The 26,999-nt window shown below is 37.4% G+C and overlaps 5 protein-coding genes across 7 annotated transcripts; 3 read left to right on the top strand and 2 right to left on the bottom strand.

Moving 5' to 3' along the window:
* The first annotated feature begins 1,808 nt into the window (after positions 1-1,808).
* LOC141833222 (protein P21-like) lies at positions 1,809-2,765 on the top strand. The gene has a single exon (XM_074720608.1). The coding sequence runs from the start codon at positions 1,839-1,841 to the stop codon at positions 2,631-2,633; it is 795 nt and encodes a 264-aa protein (XP_074576709.1). The 5' UTR covers positions 1,809-1,838; the 3' UTR covers positions 2,634-2,765.
* A 2,314-nt stretch (positions 2,766-5,079) lies between these two features.
* LOC141833249 (protein P21-like) lies at positions 5,080-5,939 on the top strand. The gene has a single exon (XM_074720646.1). It carries the CDS (start codon positions 5,080-5,082, stop codon positions 5,767-5,769), a length of 690 nt encoding a protein of 229 aa, XP_074576747.1. The 3' UTR covers positions 5,770-5,939.
* Positions 5,940-9,508: 3,569 nt separating this feature from the next.
* Positions 9,509-10,086, top strand: LOC141834177 (auxin-responsive protein SAUR72-like). The gene has a single exon (XM_074721627.1). It carries the CDS (start codon positions 9,562-9,564, stop codon positions 9,892-9,894), a length of 333 nt encoding a protein of 110 aa, XP_074577728.1. The 5' UTR covers positions 9,509-9,561; the 3' UTR covers positions 9,895-10,086.
* Positions 10,087-11,527: 1,441 nt separating this feature from the next.
* LOC141833242 (anaphase-promoting complex subunit 5) lies at positions 11,528-23,696 on the bottom strand. Of its 3 annotated transcripts, none has more exons than XM_074720641.1 (20): positions 23,434-23,696; positions 22,833-22,986; positions 22,611-22,732; positions 20,590-20,719; positions 19,875-20,043; positions 19,734-19,812; positions 19,550-19,635; positions 18,228-18,360; positions 17,677-17,709; positions 16,436-16,690; positions 14,999-15,076; positions 14,620-14,891; positions 13,878-13,937; positions 13,721-13,788; positions 13,397-13,502; positions 13,156-13,297; positions 12,673-12,771; positions 12,328-12,592; positions 12,066-12,166; positions 11,528-11,950 (listed from the first exon to the last, which is right to left on the bottom strand). In XM_074720641.1, the coding sequence occupies exons 1-20, from the start codon at positions 23,617-23,619 to the stop codon at positions 11,804-11,806; spliced, it is 2,685 nt and encodes an 894-aa protein (XP_074576742.1). In that variant the 5' UTR covers positions 23,620-23,696; the 3' UTR covers positions 11,528-11,803. The 3 variants fall into 3 exon arrangements, with proteins under 3 accessions (XP_074576742.1, XP_074576741.1, XP_074576740.1); XM_074720640.1 differs by having other exon boundaries at positions 12,099-12,166; positions 20,488-20,719; XM_074720639.1 differs by having other exon boundaries at positions 20,488-20,719.
* Positions 23,697-24,161: 465 nt separating this feature from the next.
* Positions 24,162-26,203, bottom strand: LOC141833075 (phytoene synthase 2, chloroplastic-like). The gene is made up of 6 exons (XM_074720472.1): positions 25,776-26,203; positions 25,486-25,536; positions 25,186-25,358; positions 24,870-25,105; positions 24,585-24,777; positions 24,162-24,495 (listed from the first exon to the last, which is right to left on the bottom strand). The coding sequence occupies exons 1-6, from the start codon at positions 26,092-26,094 to the stop codon at positions 24,340-24,342; spliced, it is 1,128 nt and encodes a 375-aa protein (XP_074576573.1). The 5' UTR covers positions 26,095-26,203; the 3' UTR covers positions 24,162-24,339.
* Between the last annotated feature and the right edge of the window lie 796 nt (positions 26,204-26,999).

The raw sequence follows: 26,999 nt of genomic DNA on the forward strand, positions 1-26,999 counted from the left end.
GCCTTTCTTGACCAATTCAATTCTGATCCCTTGCTCGAATGGATTAATTCCCCACTTTACACAGATAATTAAGAGTACATATATACTCGCTGCATTAACCTTTCCACAATGCTCAATTTCTTCCTCTCCAATGCCACAAAAAAAAAAGATTTCTTTCATCCCAAATGGATAAGTATCGTCGACTCCATAATAAGATATAGACAGATACATTAGATACTGAACATACCTCTAAGTAAAAGGATATTTCATGACTATCAATCCATCATTAACCCTTCTTCCTCTTCAAGCTCTCCTTCTAGATGATCCATGCTTTCGCAATCGACTTTTTAAACTAAGAGATCCAATAGATATTGTAAATGAGTCAAGTGAAGATAATATTAAATATTGATCTTGTACCTATATATGCCACCACCGAGCTTAAAATGAATAAGTTAATGAAATATACATTATAAATTTAATTTAACTCTGACTTAAATTTAATTTATTCGAATAATATGGAAACTCTTAAATTAAATTTATTTAATTATTCAAAATTACCTTTATATTTTAAAATTTATTTAATTGGTTTAATTAACTTAATATCTTACGATTAAGCTTTTATTGATTTAATAAATGTTATTAATAAATATATTAAATAAATTTTGTTTATGAATAAATCATAATAATAAAATTTGAATATATATATATATATATATATATATATATATATATATATTCAATGAATTATATATTAATTGCTCACACAAATATTTGATTCATTTGAAATATAAATAATAAACAATCTGTTTTCAAAGTATATTATCATAAATTAAAATTTAAAATAAATAAACACTAATATTTGAAAACTATTTAAGTGATAGAAATTGTAATATTACGGGTTTGAACCGACATAATCGGACTCTGCATAAACTCATACATGAACATATCTTTTGCGGACAGAATATATGATACGCGGACACTAGCAAAACCTCTTGCTCCTCCTCTCCATGGCCCACCACCTTCCAGATCGTCAACAGCTAGTCCTTCACCGTCTGGCCCGCATGGACGACCACTACGGGACCCTGCGCAGGCGGTGGCATCCAGCTCTACCCGGGCCAGTCCAAGACAATCAACGTCAACGCCACTACTTCAACGTCAGTGGATCAGACAACTGTCAGACCGGCGACGACTGCGGCGTGGTGCAGCAATGCCATGACTACGACCGACCGTCCAACACCTCTCGCCGGATTCGCCCTCGACCAGTTCAACGACCTTGACTTCTTCGACATCTCCAACGTGGACGGCTACAAACGTGGGGATAGACTTCAGCCACGGCCCTCCATTGGCGGATGCCGTGGGATCCGGTGCTCCGCCAACATCGTGGGGGAGTGCCCGGTGGAATTGACAACACCGGGGGACTGCAACGACCCATGCACCGTGTTCGGGACGCCGCAGAACTATTTTCACTGTGGCTATTAAAAATATATCATTTGCTACAATAAAAGGATGAGTACTGTCATCCCTTATAAATATCTAGCCAAGCGTGGTCGTCACGGTTTCTCTTATTGTCCACAAATCTGTTTCTTTCCACAAGTCTCCAATCCATACGCCTTTGGAATTTCTATTTACACATTTAATTAAGCATTTTCGCAAGTAAATCTTGTTTGCCCGAGGTCTTTTCGTACTTTTTGTGTGTGAAGGTTATTGCATACTTATTTTTCTACACTAATTTCTTTAAATTTGATCCGTTACTTAATTAATAAATAATTAGATTAATTGACTGTATCATCCCAATTAAATTCCCACTTCCCCCATGATTTCCCACAAGCTTGAGCATTAATTAGAAAATTTAGTCCATCATGACTACATCGACCACCGCAGTGCTCTGTTTCTTCCTCTTCCTCCTCCCTCTCGCTATTAACGCCGCCATCTTCCAGATCGTCAACAACTGTTCCTTCACCGTCTGGGCCGCGTGGGCTTCCACCGGCCCCCGGACAGGCGGCGGTAACCAGCTCAACCCGAGCCAGTCCTGGACAATCAACGTCAACACAAGCACCACCAGCAGCCGCATCTGGGCCCGCACCGGCTGCTCCTTCGACGGCAGCGGCCGCGGCAACTGCCAGACCGGAGACTGCGGTGGGGTACTGCAGTGCCAGGGCTTCGGCCGGCCACCCAACACCCTCGCCGAGTTCTCCCTCAACCAGTTCCAAAACCTCGACTTCTTCGACATCTCCAACGTGGACGGGTACAACGTGGGGATAGACTTCAGCCCCTCCAGCGGCGGGTGCCGAGGGATCCGGTGCTCCGCCAACATCGTGGGGGAGTGCCCGGCGCAGCTGAGGGCGCCGGGGGGCTGCAACAACCCCTGCACCGTGTTCGAGACGGCGCAGTACTGCTGCACCACTACTGGGTCGTGCGGGCCCACGAATTATTCGAGGTTTTTTAAGACGCGGTGCGCGGACGCCTACAGCTACCCGCAGGACGACGCGACCAGCACGTTCACCTGCCCCGGCGGCACCAACTACAGAGTCACCTTCTGCCCTGGACTCGATCCTATAATCATGCATGGCAATGATAGCAATATTGGCAATGATGGCATCACTGCCAATATTGGCAATATTAAGCTCATAGTTACTATAAGATTAAGACGATAAGTTTTACAAGGATCTACTGGACACGTTTCTACAATCATGCATGGTGAATACAAAATAGTGTGCTGAATTCAACGTGAGGTCTCCTCACTCTTGTACGTGTTATGATCATTAATTAAATCACCATTGATATCATAGCTTCTCTTTATTTTCCTATTCTTCTCTCCTTTCTTTTTCCTACTCCTGTCCATTTATTCATAGATTAGCTAGGGGGTTTGTTTGTTGGGTTGACTTACTGGGGTGGGACCGAAAGACCGGTTTAATTGGACTGCCAAGTCAAGCATGACATTGTGATCATATACGACCTGTGATATCAGCTTTTGTGGCCTGGAATGTGCCCCGGCCTAATAGGCCATTAATGCCCAGGTCTAGTCCAGGTTTGGCCGGCCTTTTAATTTTTTTATAGTAAAAAGGGTCGACCTTTTAATTAAAAATAATAATAATAAAGTTTAAATAAATAGAAAAGAGATTATTTTTTAAAAATGTGATTCTTTTTAAAATTTTAGGAGAATTTGGAAAAAAATAAGAAATTTAAGGGTAAGACTGATCGAACAGGATAAACAGATAAATTATAACCTAGTAAAAGCATCTTTTTCACTTGATTTAAGTGTCCCAACTTCACCCTCTGATTTATCTACCAGATATAATTTATAAATACTTAGAAATTGATCTCTAAAATATTCATCCCATAAATAAACTCTAAACACATTCTTATTTCTATGACCGCTAGGGTAAAAGTTAGTGATTTTGATTCATGGAAATAATTGTTAGTTTCTTTTTTTTTCTGTGAATTTTGCATACTTTTATTTCATAGAAATAATAACTCTATTTCCTATAAATTTATATTTAATAATTATTCTAATTACGAAATTAATTACAAAATAATCATTAATTACTTGATAACTATTTATTATTTATTTCATTTACTAACAACACATTAAATTATTTTATCTTCGCTACTTAAATCAAGCATTTAAACAGGTCGATTAATCAGGTGACCCAACCAGTCCAACACAGGCCGACCAACAGATTGGATTGTAGTACTATTTGCATGGTTGGTCAAGTTGTTCTACTTGATTTAGATTATTTGGATCATCTAGGACAAATTAATTAGATAATGAATTAAAATAAATTAATTGTGCAATATTTTTTCTGTGAAAATTATTCCTTTTGTAAGGATATTAGGTCCCTACTTTCTTTTACAACTAGTGCTCGACTCAAAAGAGAGAAGAAAAGATCAAACCATGCATAAGAAGAAAGTCTAAGAAAAACCATAAATGATGATATTTGGATTATTTCTTGAGTGATCAATCTCTCGACCAACCAAACTCAATGCCAAGTACTTCTTAAGTACCTGTGACATACCCGAACACTAAACATGACAACATTCTCCTAGCACTGAAAGGGTCTAGTATCCTCAAGCACCAGATGAGGGTCAGCATCCCCAAGGACTAATTAAGTAAGATCCACAACTCCAAACACCTAATTTTCATGCAGATACAAGCCCCTTGGGCTTGAGAAAGTCATTAATTTGAATCTGTTCCTCGATCACTTAGTGCCTTTTAAGGACAACCCATCTGATCAGTTCGACAAACGCATCTTAGGTTTTCGCTCAAATCCATACTCAGCTTCAGCTCTAGACGATTAAGCAGATAAGCGCCATCCATGGAGATTTTTTTCAATGGCTATCACCTCTTCGTTCTCTTAATTATTTCTCCACAAATGGATAGTAGGTGAGTACATGGTAGTTAACTTGGAGATTCCCTCAATCTTTGTTTCCCATGCATTCATTGCCTTTTAAAAGGAGAGTAGACAGACGTGTGCTATCCCACAGGGGCATCCTCAAAGCTGCGGCTCCGAGGTTGTCGTCCCTCTGATGATATCCACGTGAAGATTCCTTTTTGATAGCAATATAACAATCGGCAAGGGTAAACAAGAGGTATGGTATTTTTCTTCTTGCACGCGAAGGCAACTCTTCTCCGTTAAGTTGTCTATTTGTTTTTGTCTTTTTTTCTCTCTCGTACTTCTGCTAGCTTTTCTTGCCTATATGTCTTGATTCTGATTTAAGTACCGGAGTGATCATAGTGACAGAGCCAGTCAACCCTATCATACTTTTTATCACAGGTAATCAGACTTCGGTTAACTAGCATTCCACTATAATCCTGATTTAAGGAGCGTTTAGAAGAGCCCGAACAAACTAAAAGGACACCATCGATGAGCAATTCAATTATAAATGTCTTTAATTTGTGCATGCGCATAAAAATATTAATGGTCGTCGGGAAGACTTGCGCATGCGCATACAAATAAGTCACACATTTTTCCACAAAGAGTGGACAAACTATTTCTCCTAGATATCTCATCATGCACATCACCATCCCTGATATATCCCTCTATAAATGCTCCCAACTCTTCCTCTTGAATCTCCACAACTAATTGAGTAAATATACTCATGGCTACATCAACCGGCTTAGTGCTCTGTTTCTTCCTCTTCTTCTTTCTCCTCCCTCTTTCCCTGAATGCTGCCACCTTCCAGATCGTCAACCGCTGCTCCTTCACTGTCTGGGCCGCGTGGGCCACCACCGGCCCCCGCGCCGGTGGCGGCAACCAGCTAAACCCTGGCCAGTCCTGGACCATCAACATCAACGGCGGTTCGACTGGCGGCCGCATCTGGGCCCGCACCGGCTGCTCCTTCGACGGCAGTGGCCGTGGCCGCTGCCAGACAGGCGACTGCGGCGGGGTGCTGCAGTGCCAGGGATACGGGTCGCCGCCCAACACGCTGGGTGAATTCTCGCTCAACCAATGGCAGAACCTCGACTTCTTCGACATCTCCAACATCGATGGTTACAACGTGGGGCTGGACTTCAGCCCCACCACCGGGGGGTGTGGGGGCGTCCGGTGCGCTGCCGACATCGTCGGGCAGTGCCCGGCGGAACTGAGGACGGCTGGGGGATGTAACAACGCATGCACCGTGTTCAGGACGGACCAGTACTGCTGCAACTCGGGCAACTGTGGGCCCACGGACTATTCGAGATTCTTTAAGGCACGTTGCCCGAAAGCGTATAGCTACCCGAAGGATGACACGACCAGCACTTTCACCTGCCCGGGGGGCTCCAACTACAGGGCTACCTTCTGCCCTTAATCATAGAAATATATATATAACTCTTTATTGAGGAAATTAAAAAAATGCGTATCAAATAATGAGCGAGCGTGAGGTCTTCTTACGCGCGTGCGTCTGTTATCTATCCCATATATGTATTAGATCCCCACTTAAAAATATCCCCACTTATATGATCTATATATAATAAATGATGTACGGCATCATCTTCTAGTCTCACTCCATTACAAAAATAAAGGGAAAAATTCTCGATCATATTGTTTGTTGGGGTAATAATGAAAGTTTTATATTGGAAATATATGAAAAAGATCATGATATTATAAGATGAAAAATATCTAATTGGTATGAAGCCTTTTAGGTATAATCCAAAAATAAAATCATGAAAGCGTGGACTCAAAGTGGACAATATCGTACCGTTGTGGAGATATATATGGATTCCATCGGACCTAACAGTGGTATCAGAACAGGTCCATATAGTGGGGGCTCCTAATAAGAGGTCAGTTGAGACCGTTAAGGGGTGGATCTGTACCAATAAGGGATCCGTTGGGACCGTAAAGGGGGCAGGTCCGTTGGAATCTATACCAATAATGGGTATGTTGAGACCGTTAAAGAGGGGCTCCCAGTGGTCCTTTGTTTGAGGAGTAGATTGTTGGGATAACAATTAAAGTCCCACATTGGAAATATATGGAAAAGATCCTGGGATTATAAGATGGAAAATATCTAATTGGTACGAGGCCTTTTTTGTATAACCCAAAAATAAAACCATAAGAGCGTGTGTCCAAAATGGACAATATCGTATTATTATGGAGATATATATGAATTTCATCGAATTTAACACATATATCATATAGATATCCCTGGTTAATTGGAAGGGGATCATGATGAGGAGGAGGATGTGGAGAAACTGAAGAAAATTCGCGATACCTCAGTCTCTTTGAAGAAAGTAATTATCTATCTAGATCTGTTGGATGCAGATGACAGATCAGGGGGAAAAAACATTAACCCAATTAAAACCAAAGTACAATTTAGACGAGTCGAAGCACAAGCTCGTAGAATTATTGGAGCTACCAGTATCTATATATCTACCTGTGCCCATTTTGAAGCAGTGCTTTATTTGCCTTTTGCTCACTGTTCTCCAAGAACCATAGTTTTTGTGAAGCAGCTGTAGATCTGATTAGGATTTGGATGGCAAATGAAATTATTGCGCCTCAAGAAAAATAGCAGGATGGATATAGGGAGACACTACCTCCATCAGTTAATCACTAGACCTTTCTTCCAACACATGCTGGTCTGTTATGAATGCCCTGATGTAACTTAATACGATAAAAATTATGAATCTATAAAAGGGGATGTAGCTCAGATGGTAGACCCACTTAGCATGCGAGAGGAAAGGAGATTGATACTTTGTATCTCCAATTTTTAAAAAATTATTTGTAATTAAATGGGCACACATATAGTCTTGGTCAAGAAATGAGGTGCACAAATAGATTGCATATTGAAATAATTAATTATTATATTTAATATATTATGTAATATGATTGATGTTAATTTTGTATTGTTATTTTATTATATTCAAGTATATTTCATATTCTGAGCACTTTCTTTGTCTGTTTGTAATCTACTCTATTAGTGATATTTTTAATTTTAAAGTTCAAATATCTTATTTAATTTAAGTGGTATTACGTTTTAAATAAGTTTATGTTATAATTATATATATTTATGTTTAGCTTTACACATTTAATAATATAATATTGTAATTTTTTTCTCATTAAGTTAATATGTATATGAATAAAACTTAGATGTACAATATATTAGAAAATAAATTTATTATTGAAGAATAGTTTGATGAAGTTGAAGAGTTTGTATAATTTATATATTAAGCATCATCCGAGTGTATGAATGGTGATTAATTACAGTATCCATATAATCATTATAAATGTAGAAATGTAGCTTTCTGTAATATATAAAGATACTGTGAAAGTGCATATATTTAAAAATGAATTTATTTCAAATTATTACAAGTAGTACTATTGTGGAGAACCTCATGTGTTTAAGTTAATTGGACATTCTAGTCATATTACTCATTTAAGGATAATACAATGCAATCAATTGTTTACGTTACAATGAAAACATTTAATCATAGAAATGTTGATAAAATATTAACACTTGAAATTCAAAAATTATATGTGAAAAAGAAGTGAAGGAAAACATTAATTCCTAGTCATTTCTAAATATAAGTTATTGCTATACTACTGAACATTAAAGTAGAATATCATTTCTTTAAATGATGTTACAATGACATTTAATTTGTTAATTAATGTCAGAATTGCTCCCTACGGATATACACAACGCCTGCTGGATCGCATGATTAATCAGCACTTAACGATGGTCAAATTAGTGATTAACAAATTAATTATCAGGCAATCATGGCATCCGGAGAGATTTGGATCGCCAGCTCTTTGCATTTGCAACACCTTCTGCTGAACAACAAAAAATAACTATTTAAACTCACAATGAAATTAATTATTTTTGGAGAAATTATCAACTCACCTTAACCATTGTTTGTAACACAACACGAGACAGAAGAAGAGAGAGTATATTGTTTCTAGATATTTTATTCTTATAGTCAAAAGATTTATTTATATAAGTCTAAATAATAAATGGAAAGATTAATCATTATAATAATAATACTAATGAATATGATAAATTTTAAAATATTATATTTTGTTATCGATTTATTTATGATGTTAAATATGATAAATCTTGATTAAAATCAATGCAAGAGTCTCTTTGCCATTATTAGTTTGTTCGTATGTAGTGTGGATCTAGATAACTGAAAGTATTTATATTGTGTATATTCAAGGTTAATTCAGTTTATGCTATCATAAAAGGAAAAGAAGAAACAATTTTAATCACACATGCCTCGAACAAATTAAACTCTTCGGAAAAGTAGTTTAATTTCAAGGAGCTTCAATCGCATACGATATGTTTGGCCGGCTATTTGACGGACACGATGGAAGACACGCGTGCGCGTTCACGTGCATGGCCCATGCAAGCGACAAACTAAGATACGCAAATAACGGAGGCAGACGATCCAATAGATCTCCACGACCGTTAAAAATTAAAGCATTTGTCTCGACGGCGCCTCGTCACGTCGCACCGGATTTACCGGAATCCGACACAAAAAAGACTTCATGTGCAGCACACGCAAGCCAAGGTTAAGTTACGCCCGTGATGCACAATAATTTTTTTAATTATATATATATATTTGTTATATATAAGATTATTTCTTCATTTTCAACGAGATAACAAAAAATATTAAAAATTTTAAGACGTGGACGGTGGAATGGATCGATGGGATGATTTCAGGTGATAAACACATCTATTTCAATGATTAGGTGTAATTAAAAATAACTAATTACCAATTATCGCTCGCCACGTAGTAGACAGCGCTTTCCACGTTTTTTTAATCGAATAACGCTGCATGTGGTGCTAATTTTCCGTACGTTTCCCACCACACCAAGCTGCCTACCACTTCGGTGGTTAGCGAGGCAGAGGGCCCACCACAGACTGAGAAAGCCTAACAAGTCCAGAAAAGTACCGTTCGGCTAATTCAGTGCCTGCCACTTAGTTTTTCGCTTTATTTTATTTTATTTTATATTTATTTGTTTTTGCAAAATAGTTTTTTTATATTTGAAATATTCGATTAATTCGGCTATAAATAAAGGTAGGACACGGGCGGAGTCGACGGGGCGTAGCGGTGGCCGATTCGAGCCGCGCGAGCCGCTGAGCGATCTGAACCGTCGAAGCGATACGATGAGGCCGTCGCTGTGGCGGCCGGCGCGGGTGGCCGACTTCTCCTCCTCCTCGAAGCAGTGCGAGGCGTCGGCGGGGGAAGAGGCGGCGGCGACGGAGGGGCACGTTCCGGTGTGCGTGGGGGAGGAGATGGAGCGGTTCGAGGTGCCGGCGGAGCTGCTGAGCCGCCCGGTCTTCGCGGCGCTGCTCCGCCGGTCGGCCAGGGAGTACGGCTACGAGCAGCGTGGCGTGCTCCGCATCCCCTGCCCCGTCCCGCTCTTCCGCCGCCTCCTCATAGCTGGCGGCGAGGCCGAGGCGGAGCTCCTCCGGGCCCTCCGCCACGAAGAGGAGTAAACCGTGAACGAATCGAATGGTCGCGTAGCGAAGTTTGTGAGCTTCCTTTTTTACCCCGCGTCGGCGTCCGACTTCTGGTGGGTTCGTCGTGTTAATTGCAGTGCGCAGTGAGGGACAGTGTGGAGTTTCAATCTTTTAAACTTTTAATTATTACAGCACGAGCAATAATCAGAATAAGAGTATTTTACTGAACTGCAGGAGGAGTATGTATCAATATTATTTATTCCGCGTACTTAACTTTTATAATTCAAAAAAAAATATATATATATATATATTATATTATTTCTTCTTTTCCGACATAATTATTTAATACATCTCTGAATTTTTATCCGATCCGTTCAAAAATTTATTACTTTCAAATTATAATATCGAATACGAAAGAAACGGGGACTTTTAGAAATATATTTATGTTAATTTAAATTAATTTAGAATAATTCATACACCTATATCATTTAAAAATTTAATTTTTTCAAAAAAGAAAGTCATAAAATATTATTATTCTAAATTTTATAATAAATTTGTAATAAAATTTTTTAAATTTAAAATATTTATTATTTTCAATTTATAGTATCACATCTAAAACATAAATATATAAAAAAATATATTAATTTAAATTTGAAATAATTTAGAATTCTCTATATCTATCCGTCAGTTTATAATATATTCAAATAAAATTGATTAATAGACTTAGCAAACTTTGAATCATTTTCAATCAAAATCAATGTATATTAATATTTTCATATTTGAATTCGATAGTATAAATTGAGAGTGATTAATTTTTAAATTTATATAGACTTGAGAAAATTTATCACAAACTCATTTAGGGCCTAAGAAAATGATACTTCCTAATCAATATCGAATTCTTAGGATCCTTTGATTCGAAAAATATCAAAATTTTGAATTTCCAAATAGTATAAATTCATCAGCTTATTTTGTCTAAAATTAAAATCAATATATTAATGCACACATATGAATTAGATAGTATAAATTAAAACAATAAATTTTTTAATTAAAAAAAAATAAAGACACGTGTAAATCTACAAAATAATTATATAGATAGAAGGGAAGGGTATAACAAAAATGTTATACATATTTTTGTTAATATTATGAAATTAAAAATAATTATATAGATAGAAGGGGAAGGGTATAACAAAAATGTGATACATATTTTTGTTAATATTATGAAATTAAACACGTGAAATAGATAACACTTAAAACTTTGGTTAAGTAAAATATATGCCGATGAAAATATCTAGACAAGAGTCATGTTTTGAGATGACATTTTAAGTGGGTAGAGGAAAAGGAAATTCCTGTCATAAATGCATTCGATAATAACTTTTTGTTTTGCGTCCTATTCTATTGGTAGTTTGTCATTGTCTTTGTCCATAATTTGTGCGTTTCTTTAAGGAAGCTCTCGTTGGCATCGCCATGCCGGTCTTATAACTGTCCCAAGGAAAGTGCAGGAAACATATGAGTGTGTTTAATTTTGTTGTTGTCCAAATTTGTTAGTGATTTTTTAATTGGATTTCCTTCATAGTTCTCTCTTATATTACAAAATTCCCCTTGTCATGATGCCTTCATTCTGAAGATCTTATTATGTACCAATTTAGTAAAATATTCTATGAACGAACGGTAAACTACAAGGCAGAGAATAGCTGCAAGAGAAGGCACAAAGATGACACCATCGCATAATGTAAACTTCTATCTGATGAAAAAGGAATGACCTACCTGTTTATGCTGACATTAGAACCACCTCCCTCAACATCATGTAATATAATTGATCAGACAGTTAGAAAAAAACTCAACTACGTCTATGTAGTAGGTAATACCCACCAGCAACTGTTGTTCCAGATGATTTAATCTCCCCGATTCTTAGTTTGTCAAGCCATGATGGCACAATCCTACGAGTTCACAAATCCTCTTCATCTTCTGGATTTTCGAGTGCGAGCAGATGCTTTCTGAAAGAAGATGCTGACTCTTCTCTCTCATCTAGTCTTCCAAGTTTGTCATATACGATGGCCATCAAATAGAAAGCCTCGGCAGCCATTTCGTGGTACTGCAAAACAATGCACTTGTAACAAGCACAAAATCAAATTTGAACTGGCAAAAGATAACATTTCTGAATTCTGACGTAGTGCAACAACGTGAGATATGATAGCAACTATACTAACATTAGTGAGATAGACATGCATCATACAACACACCTCCAGAATTTGCAGTTCTTCAGAAGCTTGGCTTAGAGGATCCAGCACTGAATCAGGGTCTTCCGAAACTGAATGAAGCAAAATGGAGAATATGAATGCGATCAGAAATCAGGACATAATTTCAAATTAGGTATGAAGGTTTAAATTTCAGAAGTCATGCATACAGGAAATCTGCCAATGATGCTGTCACAATATAACAATGCAGATGTATAGGATCATGCATACTCACTCGAGAAGCTTGGGTCAGACAGAAGACATTTTGCTAGTGCAATGTTGGCTCGTGCACGCAGCTCAAGCCCTCCATGACCTAGAATCATTGGAAGAGCAAGATGAACGAGGGACAATGCTTTCTTTGCATGACTTGATCCGAGAGCAAGCCATAATTCAGCAAGTATGATGGTGGCTGATGCTTTAAGTAGATCTAAATTAAATATTTTGCAGAATGATAAACTTGCTAATGCATAAGGCAGCCCAAGGACGGTGTCACCAGCTTTCTGACATAATCAAAAGGGGAGAAGATAAGTACACTATGGGGGAATTCAGAAAGAAATCAATTGGTCATGTGTCTTTTTACCTTATGAATTTCAGCAAGCAAAAGAAGAACAGTGGCATTCTCAACCTGCATGTTAAACTTGTAGCATGTGGAGAACAGATTGCTTGCAACTGCAGCTGCCTAATTAGAACTATTTATTAGATGTATATACATGGCGGATTTATTTATTTCAGCAATTCAAGCATAACTATCAAATGCGATTAAGTAAATTAATAACCAGAAATAATGATGGCACTATTTGTGTCCATGATCCACCAACAAACCTATAAGCCTATTAAATTGGACTAAACTAAATATGAATTGATTAACACATTTTCCTGTGTGTAAATATCTAAATATGAGCCTGTACTTCAGTATGGTATGCTAGTAAAGTAGAAAGTATCAATTGAAATTAATCCAAAGTTGCCTTGCGGCAATTAGAATTTGCACAAATTTCTTGCCTCAACCCTCAACCAAGAAACCAGATAAATATAAATAAAAGTAAAAATAGTGAGGATGAGATACTTGGCTAAACTGATTTGCTGCAAGTAAAGTTCGTGCATTTCGAAGACCAGCCTCTGTCTTAAGGTCCATATCCACTCCAGAAATAGATGAAGCTAGAACTCCAAACTTATCACAAATTTGCTGAGCAGCCTTCAAATTCCCCCTGGATCAGGTCCAATCAGAATGAGATATCTGGAATCTTACAGTACATGATCTTCCAATTAGCCAGCTGGAGGCAATGAAGAAAAATTCAACAACATACCTGTGTAAAGCTCGCTCATGAAGAAGCTGTAGCTTAAGAATCTGGATGTGTTGATTTGATGAAGAAGAAAATTTCTTTTCTGCAAGCTTCAGTGCATTAAATGCCTCTGAAAGGAAATGAGAGTAACTGATAAAATGTTTCATAATACAGAAATTAATGCAGATGAGGGAAAAAAATTGGTGCTGCATCAGAAATATCTCAAATACATCAATTTATCATATAATAGGAAGAAAGAAAATTAGTTCACTTAAAACATCTCAGTCAAGTAAATAAGAAAGACTGGAGAATACAGTCACATGACGTTTAGGGTGAGTAGATAATTACCAGTATATCCTTTGAATACACTCAAATGCTGTATAAGCTTTGCATACGCTAGTGATAACTCTGATGAACTAACAGCAAAATCAAGTATATAAGTTTAGATAATTCATCCGTTTACAATAAAAAAGATGTCACCAAGACATTCAGCCTAGTAAGATACCTTGCAGCATCAGCAAAGCACGTTGCATAAACCAAAGCATTCATCCGAACCAATGGAGAGCTTAAGAAAAAAAAAATAGAAATAAAATGAGCTACATAAAGTTAATGCTGCTATCAAGTTTAACTCCTAGTAGTAGTCATGTAGGATTACAGCTGCTAGATGACAGAAAATTCTCTTTAGTGTATAAATAAAGGTCGAGCATCATATTGCAGAAGATATATAGATTGACAATAGTGATAAGACTAACCAGAATTAAAAAGTTAATAGTACACCTCAATTGCAAAAAAGTAAGCAAACAACAACAGCAACAAAGTCTAATAGATTCACCATATTCGTGAGTCAATGACCAGCTAGCTCCATGGAAGGCTCAATTCTTTTTAATAGTAGATGGGGCCAGCAGTCAGCACAATGCTTTACACAATTTCCAATAATAGATTTTTTTTTATCATTATGACACATTAACTTAGTACAACCTTGATCACTATGGCCAGACCTTTTAAGATAAGTATTGCATTAACAAAATGCATATACGTTACTTGATTCATCAAGGTAAGAAACAGGCTTATTTGCTACATGACCATTCAACTGTTTAGAATTGGCTACATGGATCTTTGTGCATCCTTAAAAGAAAGTAATATTTGCAGCTAAATCATAAATAATGATAGTAAATCCTGGTCAAAAAACATGCAAAGGATGTACCGAAACACTCCATCTAAGTCCATTCATGAAGTACTAGAATTACCTGCCATAGTATTCCCATGCTGTGGACCTAAGCAAATAAGACGCACCAGCTAATTGCAAGACAGACCCAGGTATAGGACTGGGCTGTGCATGAAACTGAAACACATCAAAATCATTAGCTGATAAGCTCCTGGACATATGTGACTTAAGCCATGGAGTATCAACAGTTAGCAGGTTCTTAAGCCATGAAGTGCTAAAAGCACCAGTGTCATTTAGTTGCAAAATCCCATCTGCTCCAAATTCACTTAACACTTTGGAACTTAACCTTAGCTCCTGTAGAGATGACAGGCAGCAGGAATGTCAGTATCAGAGCTTCAATGGAGAAATCATATTTAAATTAGGAGAAAATAAGTGTAATGAATAAAGAATTGTTTCCTTACCTTGCAGACACTTATTGGGCATGTTTTAAGCTTCATAGAAGCTTTGGGACCAAAAGAGATCAATGGTTTCTTCACATGCTGAAAAAATAAAGATGCCAGAAATTTTCAGTCATTAGGGAACATACAGATTACAGACAAGATGATTCTTTTGTCCAGCATAAAGGACAAACATGGATAGTAACAACAAAATTCTGTATACTTGGCTGCTTGTACAACAATAAGAAGCCAAGTTAGTTCCAACTGTTTGCAGTCGGCTACATAAATCTTCCCTCCATTAACTTTATGCAAGGCTACTTCAAATTCCATGCCTCCCACAAGTGTTAATAGAGAAGAAAACAAATACAATTTATTCATGAACAAGATGAAGTTGCTGCAGTAAAGCTAGCTAAAGTTACTATATATTTGCATATAACAAATATAACCACATCATCTTCAGATACAGTGAGTTAAAGAACAAAACAAGTCAGTTAATGGAAGATATTGGGCTTCTTTACTCCCACCTCAACACTTGGGGTAAGTATGGGGATCCAAGTATTCCACACATGAAAGGTGGCCTAGGTGACTTCTTCACTTTATGGAAGACTATATAAATCTTTCCTCCAAGAACTTTATGCAAGGCTAGTTCAAATTCCATCTCTCACTAGTGTTAATAGAGAATAAAACAAAAGATGCTGCAGACAGCTAGTTAAAGTTACTATATATTCACATACGAACAGTATAACTACACCATCTTCAAATACAGCGTGTTAAGTAAATGCGATCCAAGTAATCCACCCATGAGAGATGGCCTAGGTGATTTCTACACTTTAACCATGAAGTCTTACTGGATACAGTGACATAATTAGAAGAGTTTAAGTTTAGCCTTTCTAAGGCAATTGTGATTAATTTTTAAATATTCAAAAAACATTTGGTCACGAACCCTCATCCTTAGCTGTTCTCAGATTTGATTTTGTTTTCTAAGCTTTCAGGAAACATAACATCTTCTGTAGAAATATGTATGCCCACAGTATTATCAACATTGATAGGATTTGTGGAATACAAAGAGGAAAATTAATAAAACTAACACTGACATAAATGCAGGCTGAACATCCATAAGGGCGTTCTTTATTTAATCTTAAACAGTATATCAAATCTAAAAGAAACTACCTTTTAATATTCTTTTGATAGCACATCCATAACACATTCCAGAAACACAAGAACAAGAAAGATCAGGAACAAAAATGGTTCTCAACATTGTTGGGGGTAGAACAAAATTTAAAAATCAGATTGCCATTCAATAAATGGAAATGGTTAAGAATGAACTCTCCAGGAATTCTAGGACCATTATGTTCTAAGAAGAAACATTCAATAATTGAAGAAATAAAAAAAATTTACAGTAACAAAGATTGACATTATTTTTAAAAATCGGGAGTGCAGAAATAACATGACTAAACTAACCTTAAGATCAAATTTTGCCATGGCGAGCCGATTGAAGGCTAACAGATTTGTGAGCTTTAGATGATTAGCCCTCCCAAGCGATCTCTTAAGAAGCACAAGCAATTGTTTCTGGGTGGATAATGGTGTAGCAAGACCAGTAGAAGTTCCCAGAAAATATGGGGAACCAATAATTCCAGTCATATTTGAAACTCCTACTTCAGATAATAGTTTGCATATAGCTGCCAATGTGTAAGCAAGGCATGCATCGTCATTGTTCTACAACATTTAGTACATTCAGAATCAGTTGAAATGTATAGGCACTCAAGCAAGGACTCACAAATAGACAGAAGGATAATATCTTATGAAAAGATTTTTTATAAGGATTTATTGCTAAAGGCTTGAAGCAGTGAAATCTTTTCAAACTATGCCACCATGGACCCCGTACAGTTGTTTTCATTTGTTATGCATATCAAACAGTCAACAAGTTTGCATCCAAACTCAGTGACAGATGCATGTCTCTGCAACAAGGGTTGTAGGCCAAATCATGATCTACACAATTATTACACAAATCTAGATTAATAATCATAAGGTGTGTCTACTTGAGTGAACAAAGCAGGGAAAGAAAGGAAAAGTGGCGGTGAAAAGAGGAGAAGGTTTGCCTACTTGAAAAAGGAAAGAAGAGAAAATGAGATAAAAATTGACAAAACAACCTCTTTCATTTTATCAACCCCAAGACGTGGAGAGTTAAATCCAGTGTTTTCAACTCTTTTCCACTCATCCTCCCTTCTTCCATCCACTTTTAGATGGAGCGAAAAGTGGGGAAAGAAGCTCCAAACGCTCCTTCCCTTGATTTTACTGTGTCTTCTTCTACCAGAGTAGATAAGATAACTGATGCTTTTCCCCTTTCCTTTCCCTCTACAGAGCTCCCTTCCCCTCAAGTAGACGTCTCCTTAAATATCACTACCAGTAATAACCCTTTTACCATTTTAACTCATTACAACAGTTTGGAATAGAAGCCAAGAAATCTAAAACGAATTCACCAAATCAACAATTTTTTAAGCTCACATACAAAATATATTTATCTTGAGCATAAAAAGAAGCTTATAGAGAAAAAAAAAATTGGATGCAAAATACCAATGTTGGGAAGTCGTTAAATAAACTGATCATTTGTTATAAGAAGAATGATGTCCAGTAAAAAAACAATGACATTAAGTTTAAATAAGATGTAACTCCTCAATTAAAGTAAATCAACCACAACATACCTGTTGTGAGACCCTTACTGCTTCAGTTAGAGCCTGACAAGAAGAGAAAACTAGAACTATTAGGAGTCAAACAAGCTGAACTAATTGCAGAATAGAGAACTTTTGAAGAATAGAGAACTTTTGAAATCACTATATGCTAAAGAAGGTACTATTAAGCCAAAATCACAGCGTAGCTAGTCAAATATGCCACATTGAACAGTTATCTGACATTTCGGAAACAATTTAAGACAAAAAATTGGGTGATTGAATATCCTTCCATACTCTAAAGTCCAAGAAAAAAAAGCTTCAATGCCATTAAATAGATGTAAAAATGAGACGACCAGCAGATACTCAGCAATGCTGCTCATGCATTATATCACAATTTAGTCAAACAATAGCTCAAAGAAAATAATCAATGGGGCTCTTCATGCAGCTGCAAAATATTAGAAAATATGTATCTAATGACAACAAACAATACTCAACCCATAAACTAATGGCGCCATCTAGAAATTTACAATCTCAATGGAGAGGAAAAAGAGAGAAGAAAAGGATGATGGTTTAAAAGAGATTACCTCCAAAGCTTTCTTAGGATGGCCAAAATGACTATGCAGCGAGCCCAGACATAGCAAAGCAGTTTCATATTTCCCAACCTCAAATTCAGAGGATGGAGCAGCTGATCTGTTAAAAAGTCCTTCCATCCCTGCACTTTAGGGGTTCAAGTATCCAGTCAGAAAACAGGGCCTCTTATTTTCAAAGTTACCATTGTAAAATATTGGTGAAGGGGAGCCTTGGCGCAACGGTAAGGTTGCTGCCATGTGACCTAGAGGTCACGGGTTCAAATCCTGGAAACAGCCTCTTGCCAAAGGCAAGGTAAGGCTGCGTACAATGGATCCTTTCCCCGGACCCCGCATGGCGGGAGCTTCGTGCACTGGGCTGCCCTTTTACCATTGTAAAATATTGGTTAATAGTAATACACATTAAGAATATAATTCATGAAACTTAACCAAAAGTGATTCCCATTACATGAAGAATTACTGAGAAGGAATTAATGAAGGGAAAATCTGTTGGACAAATTTGTAAAAACAGAATACACATGTTAAATTGATAAAATGAAGCATGCACATAAAGACAACATAAAATATTAAGAATACAAGGATGAGGGTTTAACAACTGCAAGAAAAATTGAGTTTAAAATATTATCTGTTTACTTAACTTTCAGAAGAAAATGGAAAATGAAAAATAAAAACTTGACAGTGGAAATAATTTGGCACTATGATGAGACAGTATCAATCAAAGATCCATTGTTAAGGGGAAATACTTCATTTGGTAAGAATAACTGAAACCAAGAAATAGCTTTTGATGGTTCTTGACTGTAGAAATATCTATATGGCACATTACACAAAAACAAAACAAAAATCAGGAGGCTTGAAAACGATATAATAATGTGCAGACGGTTAGTTTCTAAGTAAAAAAAAAATAGTATCTCATTCAATAGGACAAACAGGGATAGAGTTTGTCCCACTATTTAGCTATGCTATTCTTCTAGAAAACATGATACCAACAAAAGATCTGATCATGAACCTAATTCTTCAGTCGAATAAAACTTCAAAGATTTCCGACTTTCAGGTGGGAACAAATATCAAAATCTCAAATCTCTAAAGTGTATACGAAGCCTTTCCAGAGGAATGATAGAGCCTTGTGCACTATCCCGGCCTTTTCCATGCTTTCCTGTGTGCTAAGGTAAATCAACATCTACTCTCATGTAAACAAACATGAGGATGAATCATTAACATAATTTCAAATTATTATAACTACTCCATGAAGAATTTACTCCAACTCTAGATTCAACCAAAAGTCAAAACTCAAAAGGCACATATCCAATACAAATCTATACCTGTTGTCAAAGTAGCAGTGCAGGTTGTCTAAAGCAGCGACATAATCATCATGATAAAGAGCATTTAAGTATTGCAAGTAATGCACCTACAAATATTGAAGGGTTAAGAGTGTACTGATGCAAGAACCATCCAATCAATGCCTACTTACTATGAAAATTTGCATCCAATAGGCCCTCAACTTACACGATGAAGTTCTGGAGCAAGCTTTTGTAACTGCTTTAGAGTAGCCGCAAGTGAATTCAAGGGAAATGAGGTCGCATTCCTGGCAAGGAAAAGATGTAACAACAAACAACAGTTTTGCAAGACAAATTAATCAATACTCACTTCTCAAGCAAATCAGCTTGAACATTCAGGTAGCCTTCTATTTGCCACCTCGATCGAAGGATTCCTAAACTATCATCCCGTCTGAAATTATGCAACAAAGGAATAAGCCCACCACTTTGTGCAGTAACATCAACATGCTTCATCTTCAGATCAAAAGAAGTCTGGTTATCTGGAAATTACATTGATACGGTCTTTTACTGAGCCAAATTCAATTTAAATTGATGAGAGAAATCAGATCAAGACAGAAGTAACTTTTTATAAACAAACATAAGACATCATAAGTCAAATTATTATCCAAGAATAACTAGAAATAGCTTAAAAAGCTGACAAAACCCGAGAAAATAAGTCAAGATGGCACTGATAGGTTTAAAATGACCAATAGATTTTGTAGTTAGTCCAGTCAGCTAAAATGAGAAAGTTAGAATTTTGTTTAAACTACGAAAATAATATCCTCCCAGTTGCACATACCAAAATGCCGACTAAAAAATACCATAAAGGTGAAATGGAAATCAAAATGTGGCTATCCAGATGCAAATTACTCTTAGAATCAACCACCTTGTTAAAATTAAGTACTGCAAAATGTATGAAAACATCATACTGCTATATCACAGACCTTCAGGAAAACTAGAAAGTAACTTTGCCCTAACATTTAGCAAATTTTCTGAAGCTTGTGCAGTGTTTTCTAGGCTATATTCATCAAGCTCAGCAGGCTCACAATCAAGTTCTGGATACTCTTGCAGTTCATGGTTTTCTGATTCATCAAAATCGTTCTCTTCAGCCAATTCATCCATAGAACCATTTGAGTTACAGTATGCTGCTAAATTTGTCCAAAGATGGCAAACTCCCTAAAAACCATATAACAGAAGAACAATATGTGAGCATTTATTATATAACTTCCTATAATATAAATGAAGTAAATAAACTTTGACAAACAAGGAACTTCAGGGAAACAAGCTGAAAAATGGCAAGCATAACTTTGGGGTTGTAAAAAAGAAAGAAAAAAAACTGATCAATTTGTTAGGCATTTTCAGCCCACATCATCAGCTATGGTGGTGGAGGGATAAGTATAATGTAAATTGTATTCAAGATTCCTTGACAAGTTGATCCAGTAATTATTTAGTGACTCTTACTATATGACATTTTTGGCTTTGAAACTTGATAGCAGCCATACTTATTCAATGCAATTGAACTTATTACCCAATATTCTTAATATAGAAGTCTATTTAACTCTATTTTCCTTATTGTTTATCAATATTGTATGTACCTGTTTAGCATGCCCAAACACTCATTTTGCCCCACAATGTGAAGAATCAATATTGGTTGTTAGGATCAGTGGTGTAGCTAAAGGGCAGTGAATAGTGAGAAACTAGACACATCAAAATCAAATTTGTCACCTCAGTGTATGTTGAGCCACTACTAAACATGCAATTTGTCATCTCAATGTCTGTCGAACCATTACTAAACATGCAATTTTCTATCAAGTTACTACAACTGCTTAATTAAGAAACACATCGATATCATAAGATGACCTTTAAACTTTTTGTCACCCACATCAAAATAATCTGATTGGACTCGACCACTTGATGCAGATTGTGATACTGATAATTCATAGTGTGATGGTACCTTTACGATATTTGAGTTTCCATATAGACATGAGACATGCCAATTGTTAGGTTCATTGTGTGAACATGTGGCACACGCTGCAAGTGTATACACCACCCTGAGGGAGTGAGAGAATTTCTCCATAGGTCACTCAGTTATTGTGTATAAACCTGAACTCAACATGGGTCCTGAATATTAACGTAGGTTCTTTGAAGCTCTTGTTTGAGTAGGAGTGTCACTAGATAAAGCTATGAGATTGGTAGTATGGAATGCAGATTCAAGTGAATAATACCTCCAATGCGCATTCCTTATATTTTATGTAGTAATTTGCACTCTTATTTATACTATATACTGATCTTGATTCATTATGCACTTTCTCCCTTCAATATTTTTATGCCCCTTTAGTTGCTTCCTATACTCTTAAATTTGTGTCTATGCTTCGTCTTATTCTTGAGAAGATCCAGTTAGAATGTCACAAATATACTACAATTATTTACTTTTTAGCAAGAACTATTGTGAGAAGACCTATGCTCAACAAGTATTAGTGAAGCAACAAAGGATGCGAGAATTATAGATAGATAGATAGATAATTGATTTGACTTCTTTATTTGATGCAGAAAAGGGTTATGATGTAGCTCAAAATGATGAATTTTGTACAAATGATATGATTCTCATTGTTAGATTATATTGGGGCGTAACAAACACAACATAATGATAATGGCAATGATGCTCATCAGGTAAGATAGTAAGGAACAGCAGAAAGCCTCTATTCCTGCTTATTTAAACTTCACAAATCCTTGTAAAGAAAGTTGGAAAATGCTGACACAACAATAGGAGGGTTTATGCTGAATATAATTGGAATTCCTTCAGTTTCAGCTATTATTGCTAGGACTTACATAGACAGAAAATATATTCTTCTCACACACTAAAGAAAGCTCCAAAATACCAGCTTCAGAAGAAGGCAACTATACAACATGAATCCCAAAATAAATACAAAAAAGTTTGGCAGTAATTTTAACCAATCATTTTGTCATGTTACACACTAATCCATCAGGAAGACAATAAAAAAGGTTCATCCTCAATGAGCATGTTTAAAGGTTAAGTATATAGCAGAATAATAAAAATTTGAAGCACCTCAAAAGATAGCATATTAAAGGCCAGGATGCAACACCGCAGAAAGATCCCCAAGTGACCATTTGGATCCAAATAGATCTGTTCATCTTCCATGGAAGATCCTTCAGGACCGGAAAGTACACCTGATCAAATTTATAAGAGAAGTCATAATTTTTATTAGTATCCAACCTGAATACTCCAAGTCATGAATACAAACGTGAATAGATAAACCAGGTTATTTACCTCGCAGCTTATCAAAAAAATTAAATAGATCATCTGGTGAGGATAGTGCCGAAAGGTTGGCAATCAGATCCGTACTAAGCCAACCCATATGATCAACAGCCTTCAGCTGGTTCATAAATTCGTCCAGTGTAGGTTCAAAGAAACCCTCGCAAGACTTCAATAAAATAAGTACAGTATGAGTTAGCAGTCTATGGTTGCTAAGAACTAGAACTTCAGCATATCAAAGACGAGAGTAAAATAGCAGGCTAATCAAATGCTTCTGCAAGGTACTAGAAACAAGTAAATAGAGCATTACTACGTAAGAAAAGCATTGTTCAATATCAAATGCTTTGCTCATCCGCAAGAAGTGTGAAGGTGTAGAAATGCACCACAATGACAATAAAAGCGAGTACTTGGCAAAATTTAAATTCACTGGCGAACAAAAAAAAAACAGATTTTGGAAGTTCAACAAATATATGAAGTAAGAAAACAGCCCAACTGAAAGATTGATAAAACTAGGAGGGGCTTCGAACCAAAACCTATTGACTGAAAGGGTACCAGCAAAGATAAGTACCGCGCATTAAACGGAAGACACTGAAAAGAAGGGTGTTTGAGATCGAACCCTAGTGAGCGAAAAGAGGAAGAGACCGAGGCGCTGGTGTTCGGAGATGGACTGGCGAGTGCAGTGCAAAGGTGGCTGAGCGAAAAGTTGAACGAGGTGGCAGACGGCGATCTTATGGGGGGTGATGTCGAACACCTCGGAGCCGCCCTCCTTCGTGCTTCCTCCGCCACCCATAACCGGACTCATTTCCGGGAGACCTCAGAATCGCAGTGAGCGAACGGAGAAGCGACGAGGACCGAGGGTTTCTGCTGGCGGAAATTGCTCTCGTCGCCCTGCCGCACATCGAAATTCAACTTGAAAGCGCACCACTTTTCGCACCGATTAATATCTACCCGCATTTTGCACTCACCCATGCGCGCATATGTTGGTGGGCGCAGAAATAGTCCGTATAAATTTAAATTAATTAATATTTAATTATATATAATAATATTTTAATAAAAAATATAGAGCATAATGATAATAATAATAACATTCAACCATCCAATTAAAAAATTATAACAAAAATGTGCAAAATAATTTTTTAAACACCAATTGATTTCGTATAATAATAGAACATCCAAAAATTCATCGTTCTTGAAAAAAATAAATAATAAAATATTATTGATAAACAACTAAATAAATATTTAAATAGTCTCAAACTCTTAATCTTAACTTTGTAAAAGATAAAAAATAATTAAAAATCTTCCGGACCTCTAAAATGATTTTAAATGATATTTTTTTGAAAGTAATTAAGAGTAAATTTTATAACTAATTATAAATCAACGAGCTATTACATATATCATAGGTGGAAAAAGTGTCTTTTATGGGGTCAAACAAATGCCATGGTAATAATAAGAATCATCTTGGATTCTACTATCGTGCCTAGATGGTGGAAGGGAGGAGAGATCATATCCTTGTTACTATTGACTATCTTGAAGGGCCTAGTTGTGCCTTGGCATATGCTACGGGCAAGGTAGCAAACTTCTTCGCCTTCCCTACGTAGGCTCGTTTCGTGAAGTTGTTGTAGTCATTTGCTTCAATGGAATCAAGAATCTGACGATATAGCAACGACGAAGCCAAGACCTGAAAAAGGAAGAATATAACCATGATGCTATTGTTCAAAGACAGAGATTCTGTGATAATGTCCTAATGCGAAAAAACTGAAGTTATACCGGCCATCTACTAGCTGAATTCAACTCATAGATGCCCTTCTCAGCGACATCGAAGAACATTCTGGCTCTCTTAATTTGCCCCTTCATGAAGTTCCTCCATTTGTCGGTCACTTTTCCTTTGAAAATATCATCATCTGATAGACCAGCTCGAGCCAATTCGTCTTGCGGAAGGTACACTCTTCCCCTTCTGAAGCTGAATCAATGCAAGAACACAAAGTATGTGATTGATTAGCTAGAGAGTGCTCCTGTTAACTTTAGGAGATTGCAACTGGAAGGGAAACTTACTCCTCTCCGACATCCCTGAGTATGTTGGTTAACTGATTCGCGATGCCAAGAGCCAATGCTGCATTGTAGACACTCTCGGTTGAGGCTTTTGAATCTGGAGCAATTCCCATTACAGGAACACTCATTAGGCCCACGGTGCCAGCCACATAGTAGCAGTAGAGATAGAGCTCATCAAAGCTGTTGTATCTTGACTTCCGCAGATCCATTCTCATTCCTTCAATCATATCCTTGAATGGCTGTATCACCAAGAACGTAAGCAATCTAATTCAAACCTCAACATGGCACCTTTCATTTGTCAGTAGCTTAATTTAATTACCTGAATGTCTACTGGGTATTTTAATGCAGTGTCTGATAGAGCAGCATCATACATATCATAGGGACGACCATTGAATAGATCTTCCAATCGCTTCTGCCATCGATCCAGGGCAGCAGGTGTTATATGGGAAGCATTAGGACCGTCGACAAGTTCATCAGTTCTTCTGCACCATACTGAACATTAAAGCAAAAAAGAACCAAAATGATTACAGTCAAAAGAATAGTCATCTAAAATAAACGTAGATAATGAGCTTTTTTGAAGCTGTGAGGTTTCAAAAATGAAAAAGGTTAAAAGGCATACCGTAGATTGCCCAGATAGCCTTTCTCCTCTCTGGAGTCATGAGCAATGTTCCTGAAAACAATCGAAGTGCATTTAAAGGAGCATTCTTAACTGATATAATCGAACTTCTCGAGATATATAAAATTTTATCTTTGGCATTACATGTTCGAGAACAATTTGCGACGGGAGATCAGGATTTTCTTTTGGAATTTAGTCAAATATTTTGTTAACCTCTGAATTCTACAATCTGGGGTACTTATACGAGCAACAGCAACTCTATGGAAAATAACATACCAAGATCTGAACATTACCGAGATAAAAGGTTTTGGCATACTCGGCGCAGACCTCGCCGCAGCGCTCGTAGGCCTCGTCGAGTAAGTCCCCGCGTAGCGGGGCGGTAGGGACCTCGATGGCCGGTGGCGTCCTCCGCCGCGCCTCGCCCACCAACGCCGCCTGGCGGAGCACGACCCCGTAAACCAGCTGCTCGGAGCTGGGAGGCGGCACGGTGACCTGCAGGCTGGAGGACACGACCGAGCGACCGCTGCTTCTTCGGAAGCTCCTCCTCCTCCTCCCCATGAGGAAAGGCGATTCTTTGGGCGACACGACCCAGAGAAGTGAGCCAGAAGACATGAGAGAGCGAGAGAGAGAGAGAGAGAAAAGGGTCTATACTGCTGCTCCACCACGATATGCAGGATCGAGAGGACTCTCTGAATCTGTGGCGCCGCTGCTGACGGACGGTTTAAAGAAGGGATGTGGATTGAGGTGTACGTGGAGTCGAAGATACCGAGGCCGGGCGAGTGGAGGAACTGAGCTCTCTGCTCTTCTAACCACATGCTCTTGTCGTACCGCATGATGAAGGCTAGATCACTCGACGGTGATTCTCCACCGCAAATTCTTGTTATATTTTCGGGGTCTGAGTGCGCTGGCTCGGGCGCACACTAGCAACGAAGCGAGCAGCACAATCGAGTGAGGAGAGCCGCTGAGTCAACGAGTCAACTGACTGATGATGCAAATGTGAACCAGGAGTGTTGCATGCGCCGCGACAAATTGAATATAAAAAATGAACGAGTGAATTCCATCCTCTGATAGTGAAATCGACGTTACTCGAACAAGTAGAGGTTTTTTTTTTCATCAAATTGTAAATAGTATTATATGATAGAATCAGTAGAAGAAGATGCTCGTTGCATTGGCATGTCTTGTTGTGAGGGTATCAAAATTTCATTTTGTTTCTTTTTCTCTACGATTGATTCGATGTTTCAGTTTTTCCATCTCGAGCATATTCTAGAGTTCAAACTAAAATTATAATCATTTTTCAAAAACAAAAAATTATGATGGTATGGAAGGCCCAGTCATCTCAGACAAAAACTTGAGAGTTTTGGGGCACTTGTTGGAACAGAGACTCGAGGGGCAAATCAAAAAATAAACAAAACCTCGAAGAACAAGTTCTGTTGTCCACAAAAACTTTGGTAGCACGTCAAGTGCTCACATAGCCATTTTGCCATGAATCCTTTAAAGTAGAGGCTTCTTTCCTCAGA

Source organism: Curcuma longa, chromosome 8 (assembly GCF_044706935.1).
Source record: "Curcuma longa cultivar G26 ecotype Majalengka, Jawa Barat chromosome 8, ITB_CL_G26_1.1, whole genome shotgun sequence".
Classification (NCBI taxonomy): Eukaryota; Viridiplantae; Streptophyta; class Magnoliopsida; order Zingiberales; family Zingiberaceae; genus Curcuma; species Curcuma longa.

Excerpts from the sequence above, each read along its gene's own strand:
- LOC141833075 (XM_074720472.1), bottom strand. The coding sequence starts at position 26,094 with ATGTCTTCTGGCTCACTTCTCTGGGTCGTGTCGCCCAAAGAATCGCCT. Across the intron at positions 24,778-24,869 it reads CTCAGGGATGTCGGAGAGGA|CTTCAGAAGGGGAAGAGTGT; the intron begins GTAAGTTTCCCT and ends GCATTGATTCAG. Across the intron at positions 24,496-24,584 it reads ATTCAGCTAGTAGATGGCCG|GTCTTGGCTTCGTCGTTGCT; the intron begins GTATAACTTCAG and ends TTCCTTTTTCAG.
- LOC141833242 (XM_074720639.1), bottom strand. The coding sequence starts at position 23,619 with ATGAGTCCGGTTATGGGTGGCGGAGGAAGCACGAAGGAGGGCGGCTCC. Across the intron at positions 20,044-20,487 it reads ACTTTCTAGTTTTCCTGAAG|ATAACCAGACTTCTTTTGAT; the intron begins GTCTGTGATATA and ends TGTAATTTCCAG. Across the intron at positions 19,636-19,733 it reads TTGCTCCAGAACTTCATCGT|GTGCATTACTTGCAATACTT; the intron begins GTAAGTTGAGGG and ends CAATATTTGTAG.
- LOC141834177 (XM_074721627.1), top strand. The coding sequence starts at position 9,562 with ATGAGGCCGTCGCTGTGGCGGCCGGCGCGGGTGGCCGACTTCTCCTCC.
- LOC141833222 (XM_074720608.1), top strand. The coding sequence starts at position 1,839 with ATGACTACATCGACCACCGCAGTGCTCTGTTTCTTCCTCTTCCTCCTC.
- LOC141833249 (XM_074720646.1), top strand. The coding sequence starts at position 5,080 with ATGGCTACATCAACCGGCTTAGTGCTCTGTTTCTTCCTCTTCTTCTTT.